Source organism: Poecilia latipinna, unplaced genomic scaffold (assembly GCF_001443285.1).
Source record: "Poecilia latipinna isolate Pla-1442-1.1 unplaced genomic scaffold, P_latipinna-1.0 Scaffold3246, whole genome shotgun sequence".
NCBI classification, from domain to species: domain Eukaryota; kingdom Metazoa; phylum Chordata; class Actinopteri; order Cyprinodontiformes; family Poeciliidae; genus Poecilia; species Poecilia latipinna.
In genome coordinates this window covers 11,399-20,442 of record NW_015115862.1, presented here as the reverse complement: position 1 = coordinate 20,442, position 9,044 = coordinate 11,399, and the positions used below count along the sequence as shown (strand labels likewise).

At 37.5% G+C, this 9,044-nt stretch overlaps 1 protein-coding gene across 1 annotated transcript; it reads left to right on the top strand.

The window, feature by feature from the left end:
* Positions 1–1,003: 1,003 nt before the first annotated feature.
* Positions 1,004–8,095, top strand: LOC106940483 (sodium/glucose cotransporter 1-like). Its single transcript, XM_015023244.1, has 15 exons — positions 1,004–1,188; positions 1,533–1,604; positions 2,401–2,505; positions 2,662–2,721; positions 3,490–3,594; positions 3,683–3,788; positions 4,188–4,268; positions 4,372–4,580; positions 5,000–5,135; positions 5,255–5,362; positions 5,432–5,582; positions 5,671–5,839; positions 6,325–6,540; positions 6,919–7,021; positions 7,207–8,095. The coding sequence occupies exons 1-15, from the start codon at positions 1,051–1,053 to the stop codon at positions 7,419–7,421; spliced, it is 1,974 nt and encodes a 657-aa protein (XP_014878730.1). The 5' UTR covers positions 1,004–1,050; the 3' UTR covers positions 7,422–8,095.
* The last annotated feature ends 949 nt before the right edge of the window (positions 8,096–9,044 follow it).

Below are 9,044 nucleotides of genomic sequence, written 5' to 3'. Positions count from 1 at the left end.
ACCTCATACAGAGGCTATCGCTCCTAATCCAGCTGACCTGGGTTTGATTCCTGACCTGAGCCCATAATGATATGTCCACCTCCTCTGTCTCTGCCCTGCTTCCTGTCAAGCTACTTGTAAATAAAGGCTACAAATGCTTTAAAATCTTTTTTAAAAAGTTCAATGATGTTAAAGGCACCTGAAACAATTTGAAAATGTAATTATCCAAGGATGTATAAACAGAGTTCAAATGTTATAGAGAGTTAGCCTAAAACAAAAACTTGAATTCCTGAGCTGCAAAAAATCAATAAATAAAAAAGAAGAAAACATGCTTCAAAGCTTTGGTTGCTAGTTTGCTTTCAGAAACATCGGTGCTCTAAGCTGCCCTCAGGTGCTCAGACAGACTACTACAAAGAAGAGTCATAATTAATTAATGATGCCTCAGCATCTGTTTTAGCTTTAACCACATGTAGGAATGGATTACTGTTCTCTGAAGACAGTTTGTAAGATAATCATATCAATAGTTTGTATTAAAACTAGCAAATAAAAATACAAAAAAAAATCAATTTAAAGAAAAGAAATTTCTTACTTGCACCTGGCAGCATTCTTGCTGCTGAATTTTGTATCATCTTCAGTGGGGCAGTGATTTTCATAGAAAAATCAGAAAGTGGAGCATTATGCAAATCTGTTTAATCAATTAATCTGTTTGATAGATACCAATAAAAACACGCAAAAACATTAAAAGTTATTAACTTGTTATGAATTTCATCCCAACTAAATACATAGAATATGTCATGTTTTATGTACTTTCCCAACATTTGTATTAAAACTGCACAAAACAAACTTATGAAAGACTCAACAGCAAAATGACGAAAAACTGGAGCTTCACTTTTAGATTACATTCATTCTTTGTGCAGAACAGAACACAATAAACCCATTATCAATTATCCCTCCCTCTTTCTGTCACACACACAAACACAAAAGATATAAAGGTAAGTGTTGTGCACGTGTTGCAGTCACTGAGGACAGACTCCAGTAGCACTCCTTCGCTGCACACCCACTCTGAGCAAAATGTCTTGGGATTATTTTGGATTTTCCCGCATCGTAAGAAACACGGAAAAGCAATCGCCTGCATCGGCTCTCAATAATGCAGCAGACATCTCCGTTATTGTTGTTTACTTTGTGGTTGTCCTGGCTGTGGGAGTATGGGTGAGTTTTACAAAGTATTCATGGTTGGGTTTTTGTTATATATTTTTTTTTTTTTTTAGCTTTTTTATGTTCAAATAAACCTTTACACTTCTTCTTGTCTTACTTTGTCTGTCTTAGAGAGATTTGTCATGCAGATGAAACATAAAAGCAGTGAACAAATGTTTTGCAAATTCAGAATCTAACTTAGCATCCCGATACAGTAAAAGTGTTTGTCAGATCAGAGAATTTTTACATGCCTTCATCTATGCATTGAGTTTTGTGAAGCAATTTGATTTTAACTAGAGTTAGGGCATCTCTTGCTCAGATTTATGGATTGCCTAAGATATTCTGCTTTCTCGGTGCAGGCTATGGTCCGCACCAATCGATCCACTGTGGGTGGCTTCTTCCTCGCAGGGAGGAGTATGGTGTGGTGGCCGGTGGGTATCTTAACACATAAGATTAAAATTAGATCTACGCAGACAAAATGCTTTTTTATTAAGCCTACCAATGGTATAGTTAGTAATTATCTGATCCTTACTGGGTTGTTTATTTCATTATCTGCAGCCTGAGATGAACAGAACAACAACCTAAACCACTCTGTTTATTCTTACTGGATAAAATCCCAGTCAGATTGGTTATGCAGAGTCAGGAAACTAAATGAATCCATGTTCTTGTAAAGTTAAGACTAATACAAAACAGGAATATCTTCTCGTTGGCAATTTTCAGTCTATTGCCAACGAGAAATATTAAATATTAAAGTAAATGTTGATATATCTTTTTTTTTTTTTAATGGAGTAAAGGGAAACACTGGATGAACCCTACTTTTTATTTTTCTATGCAAATAGCATGAACTGTACTGAAGAAGAATAATTTTCTTTGTCAATCAGATTGCAACATTCTCATAAAGCAAGCACCATCAAACCTACTTTTAACTGAGAAAAGTGCTTTTAAAGTCTGTTCATCTGGTTCTATTCTCACCAAACTGTCAGAATTAGATCTTTGTTATGACACATAAAGTCGGTACAGAAAACTATTTGTTTTACCACTGCGCACATTGACAACAAGATGCAGTATCTAAGTCTAAAACAGTTATTTCTGTGTTGTGTGCATTAAAAATAAATGTTTATTTTGTAGAAGTACATTGTTCTCTCCAATTTATCTCAGGTTTTCGCTTCAGCATCTTTTTTCAATGTGTTTTTTTCTTTGACACTCATTGTTCGATGTTCTCCACAGATTGGGGCATCGCTCTTTGCTAGCAACATTGGCAGCGTCCACTTTGTAGGGATCGCTGGTACCGCTGCTGCCGCTGGCATTGCCATTTGTGGATTTGAGTGGAACGTGAGTAATCCTTTGTCAATAACACAAGCACAGACGTTCCCCCTCAGAGGGGACCTTAAAGTTTACAGATCAATATAAATGTTGATTTGAAAAAAAGTAAAGCAAATAATCTTGTTCTATTTTATTCAATGCTTCTTGTGGTTCTGTGTGTTGCAGGCTCTTGTTCTTATGGTCATTCTCGGATGGCTGTTTGTACCAATCTACATCAAAGCAGGGGTAAGCTGTGAACACTTTGTTTGGGACGCCTTGATAATTATAGGTCAGAGCAACATTTGCCTTCAAAATGATTTTTGTTTTGGCATAGATCAAAAATGATGTCTGAATTATTCCTCCTTGATGTTGGTCTAAAGTGATATAGTTGCATCATGCAGTTGCCGCATGTTGCATTTATGTGAATCTGAAACCAGCTGAACTTCATTTGAGCTTTGTAACATTTTGCACTATCCTGCTGGAAGAAGCCTTCAGAAGATATATTGTAGTCAAAAAGTCACAATACTCAGATAGACTTCGGTTTTTAAGGGGATCAATAGTCTATCAAGAAAATATCCTCCATACCTAGTCCAATAGAAGTCATAAGGAATCCATACTCTCTGAATGTTCATGTTGAATATCAAGATTAGTCAGACAAGGGAGCATTTTCCAAAGTATTATTTTCATATTTTGGTGTCTTTATGTAAAATGCAGCCTCAACTTTTAGTTGTTAGCAGACAGCAGTGGTGCTCAGGGTGTTCATCTGTTGTTGTAGCCCATGTGCTTCAAAGACTGACATCTTGTGTGTTCAAAGAAGGTATTCTAGACACCTTGTTATATCTAGACTCTCTATATATCTGTTGTATCTACAAGATGGTTTCTGAGCTGCTGTTGCATAGATGCATACCTATTAAGTTAGCATGTGAGTGTATTTTCTATTTACAATAAAAGTACCACGATTACCAAACTTTGGCAATTTAAAAACCAAAGTATCATCGCTATCTGTGTATCTAGGTGGTCACCATGCCCGAGTATCTGAAGAAGAGGTTCGGAGGACAGCGCATCCGTATTTATCTCTCCGTGCTCTCCCTCTTGCTGTACGCTTTCACTAAGATCTCAGTAAGTTTGTGTAGCTGCTGACTAAAACCTTCCTGTTTTCAACAATGAAATGCAATCAAAGTCAAATGTTGTGTCTGTCTCCTCCCAGGCCGACATGTTCTCTGGTGCCATTTTCATCCAGGAGGCTCTGGGACTGAACATCTACATTGCTGTTATCGCTCTACTGGCGATTACTGCACTGTACACCGTCACAGGTGCATCCTCAGAAAGAAATTCACTTTCTTTTTATGGATCCTCATCTTCCTCATAAACTTAGCCAACAAATAAGTCTTATCGAAGCAAATTGCACATGAAGGAGGGGAAAGTTTTCTCAAGGCCACATGTACTGCAGAGATCTAAAAACAAAGTCACGTTAACCTAACTCCCCTGCCTTAACTGTCTAGTTTATGCTTATCTCTCTAAAGGTGTCTGTGAGACACTAATAGACCACAGTAAGTACTAAAATGGTTCTCAGTTGCTGATTTGCACTATGTAATGCAACTGATTGTATCTTTTAAAAGTCAAGCGGTTAAAGAACATCTCCATAAAAATAAAATCTCTCAAATAGTACTCTGAAAAATGTTACAGATTGCTAACGCCATGTTTTATCTCAGGTGGACTGGCTGCAGTGATGTACACAGACACCTTACAGACCGTCATCATGCTTATTGGATCCTTCATTCTCATGGGTTTTGGTAATAAATAGTAATCATTATTTATAATTTCACTTTGTACCCACATGTGTTTTATTGTCATATTATTGAGAAACTGAAGCATAAACTTCAGTCTAATCCTCAGCTTTCAACGAAGTGGGAGGCTATGAAAATATGAAGCACAGGTACATGATGTCAGTTCCCTCAATCACCGGTAACATCAGCGCAGAGTGCTACGAGCCTCGGGAAGACGCCTTCCACCTTTTCAGAGATCCGATAAATGGAGACCTGCCCTGGCCTGCCCTGATATTTGGACTCACCGTTCAGACCATCTGGTACTGGTGCACTGATCAGGTTGGTAATGATCACCACCTTTGACTGTATGGAAGTTTTACTTTCTCTGACTCAGTAACTGGTTTTACTACATACCACAAACTGTAAAAGGCCATAAAATCTGAAAGTTGATTTGTTCACACTCTTTTTATCTTAACTTTTTAAGACAGAGTTACTGAGCTGGTCAGAGGTTGCCAGCTGATAGTAAAAAAAAATCCTCCACAGATATTTTGCAAACTTGATTTAATTTGATAATGTAAAGTTGGCTTAAGTTTGTATCCTATTTTTACTTTGAACTGATTGTTTACATTATGAATTTAGCAAAGTTATTTGAATAGGATGTGATGCTTCAGTTGCAGCACTATAGATGTTTATTGTAAATGCATTTGATGCCTGTAGTCTTTTGCACTTGCGACAAAAGCTGGATCTTTTTTCTCTAGGTGATTGTCCAGCGTTGCCTCTCAGCCAAGAATCTCTCTCATGTGAAAGCAGGTTGCATTTTGTGTGGTTACCTGAAGCTGCTGCCCATGTTTCTCATGGTTTTCCCTGGGATGATAAGCAGGATCCTCTATACAGGTCTGTGAGGTTTTGAAGTCTCTTAACTTGTTTGGAATAATGCAAACCTGCTTGTCAGAAATGCCCTCCATAGGGTACAGACACCTAACTAAAGTCTCTTTAATTTTAACTTAATCCAGATGTGGTGGCATGTGTGGACCCAGAAGAATGTCAGAAATACTGTGGCTCTAGCGTGGCATGCACAAACATTGCTTATCCCAAATTGGTCATGAATCTTATGCCAAATGGTGAGTGGATTTAAACGTTAACTTTGTCATTTAATTTTATTTTTGCATAACTTACTAACTCTGTTGCAGGTCTCAGGGGTTTGATGCTGTCAGTGATGTTGGCCTCTCTAATGAGCTCCCTCACTTCAATATTTAACAGTGCTAGTACTCTCTTCACCATGGACATCTATACTAAGATCCGTCCTCGTGCCAAAGAGAGGGAACTGATGATTGCTGGCAGGTAAAACTGTTTTGGTTTGTGTTTAATTTGAATACTGTTTGCATTTGTGACATCTATGATATGTGCGTGTTTGTTCTCGACTGTGCAGGGTGTTTATTGTGTTCCTCATTGGTGTGAGCATAGCCTGGATCCCTGTGGTGCAGTCAGCCCAGAGTGGTCAGCTCTTTGACTACATCCAGTCAATCATCAGCTATCTGGCTCCACCTATTTCTGCCGTCTTCCTTCTCGCCATCTTTTGGAAGCGAGTCAATGAGGCTGTGAGTTTACTTCTGATTTAGAAAAGTTGTTGTTGATAATAAGCTTTGCCTTGGGAATTTTGAGACTTAATTGGAACCAGCTTACAATATTTTGCTAAATCAGGGCACAAATGCTATTCTATGCCATGATGATAAATATATGTGGAATAATCTAAACCAGGGGTCCCCAAGTCCAGTCACCAAAGGCTACCATCCTGCAACTTTTAGATGCATCTCTGCTTCAAAATGTCTGAATTCCCTCACCAACTTTCAATCATCTATGCAACAGGCTGGTAGCAAGCAGTTTATTTGATCCAAGTGTGTTTGATACTCACAATACCTAATTTTATGGACATCCACTGAGCAACTACAATTTATCATTCCCAAACAGCAATATTTATTTTTTTCATATCAAACCTCAAAAAGAAGCTTGTATTATTTATTTATTTTTTTATTTTCTAAGTGTGACCCTTGTAACTTTATTTTTTCTCTATTTTTCTTGTAAGGGTGCCTTTTATGGACTCATCGTTGGTCTGATTGTAGGTCTGACCAGGATGATCGCTGAGTTTGCCTTTGGGACAGGGAACTGTGTTAGCCCTAGTGATTGTCCTGCTATCATATGTGGAGTGCACTACCTGTACTTTGGGCTGATCCTGTTTACTATCACCTGCATCGTTATAATTGGAGTCTCTCTCATAACCAAACCCATCGACGATAAGCATGTAAGTGATCAACGCAAGATAAAGCCGGTTTTGATCTATCGGTGATTACCGACTTGAAAAATAACTCCCATAGCCATGTTATTTATATCATTTTCTACATATACTAGTGTAGAATATTCAAAGTTATATTTCCTTGAATTTTTATGTTGTTTTTGGAGTAATGGCTTGTCATAGGATTTGTCCTATCAGTTTCAAGCAGCATCTTCACAATGTCTTTTGCTTTTGTTTTGCTTTTGTTATGTGATACTGATATCTTAGCTGATGGCACACATTTATATGATTTTTATTATTCAACCTGACCAAAAACAGAAAACAAATGGAGTATACACATTTATAAAATTTCTAAATATAATGTATTTTTTTTTATTTTTTTTTTAGTTGCATAGACTGTGTTGGAGTCTGAGGGACAGCACCGAGGAGAGAATCGACCTTGAACAGGATGATTGGGTTAACTATGAGGAGGATGAAAAGAATATGGAAGGTGATGATGAGTTAGATTTATGTTTAAAATATTGTTGGTTTTTAAATCGCAGGGTTTTTAAACTCTGGAAATAATGGATTTCTTGAATTTTGTTTAGACATGTTTGAAAAATGTAAATAGTATATTCTTTTGTTTCTTTCCTGATGGGAGAAAAAAAAACAAAAATGTTTTTACCTTTATTTCAGAACCTGAGGAGGAGCCAGGATTCTGCAAGAAAGCAGTAATGTGCTTCTGTGGATTGGAGAAGACAAAAGCACCGAAAATGACTAAAGAGGAGGAGGCAGAGATGAAGAAGAAGCTCACAGATACAACAGAAGAACCTCTCTGGAGGAACGTTGTTAACGCAAACGCCATCATTCTCCTGGCTGTGGCTGTGTTCTTTCATGGATACTTTGGTTAGACAGACTCAGCATTAAATACTTCTAAATATAATTTATGTTTTAGTAACAGCTGTAACCATGGTATAAAATATGACAAAACTATCAATTAGCCTGTAACTCTCTGATACAACCTAAGGTACTTTCAAATCTCTGAACTCTGTATATTTCAGCCTGCATTGTAAGTTGAGTACTGATGCCACACAAGACAAAAGTACATTTTTACTATATTTGTCATCTTCAGTAAACCAGTCAATCAAGTTATATCACACACATAAAACCTGTTAAAAGGATATAGATTTAACACTCAAACATTTGCTGTAACGTCCATCCCCTTCCTGTTTGACGTGCTTGGAAGACCTCCAAGGAAGAGTCCTGATCAGATGCTTAAACAATTTCAGCTGTCCACTTTTGACAAACAATTGTCCAAAGGAGACAGAGGTCCTTTTTATCTCAGAGGGTGACTTTGACAATCTAAGGAACCCAATTCGTGTTGTTCTTTCTGTCATGATTTATACATGTTGGTCATAGCTGAAGGCTCAAATTTAGGCTGACTGGCAAATCAAGAACTTTTTAGGCTCAGCCCTTTCTTTGTCAAGACAGACCAGAGGAACATTTGTGTCTGAACCAAGATTGAACCTGTACCGATTATCTACCACAAAGGGTTTGAAATTGTGTGTTTGAGGCTTCTTGACCTAAAAAAAAAAAAAAAAAAGGAAGAACACCCTGTCCAGTGGAAAACAATAGTCTTATATTTAGAAGAGAGGCTGCCTAACACTCGACTGGCCACCACTCCAGTCCACAATGAAGGCCATGGCTTGAAGACACCAACAGTACCACATCATCTGCACAAAGGATGTTGGGATGTTAGAAAGGAGACTGTCTCCTTTCCAACATAAAGTAAACTTTCACAGTTGACTGACAAGTGTGACCCCTCACTGCTTGGAGTCTTTAAAAAAAAATAAAATAAAAAATAGGACCAACCCAGTCTGGCACTGTGTGTGTGGTCCTGATCTCCATAAGACACCAAGAGGCCAGCATAAAGTGTTTCTCAATTCTCTATATACACATCATATAAAATTATTGTAAATTTGTAGATATTCCCAGATGACTGCACATCTTAATATTTGTTTTTGTTGTTGGTTTTGTTCCGAGTTGGAGTGCACTTGAGAAAAGCTCATAAATTATCATGAGCTTCAAGTTGGCTCCTGTTTATTTTCTTAAGAGAACACATTTACACTGTTTTTGTTCAATATTGCATTAAGATTAAAATTTTATTGAAAAAAATGCACAATGTACACTTGTCATTTTTAAAAAGTGCTCAAGATGTTAATCAATGAATATATAAATACTTAAGATTTTTTTTTTGGCTCTAGTGACCTTTATTTGATAGTTAATTGACAGGAAAGTGGGTAATGAGAGAAGGGGGAGACATACAGCAAAGGTTGTCAAGGCCGGGAATCGTCGAGGATTAAGGCCTTCATATGTGGGTTGTGTGTAACAGAGAGAAAAACTTGTGTGTGTCTGTGAGTTTTGATCAAAATGAATGTAGGGTTGTATGTGTTTGAGATTTTTTGATCAATGCATTTGTTTGGAGCCACCTAGTGGTGCAATTAGTGACTGCATGCAACGGGTCCGTCAGGCGC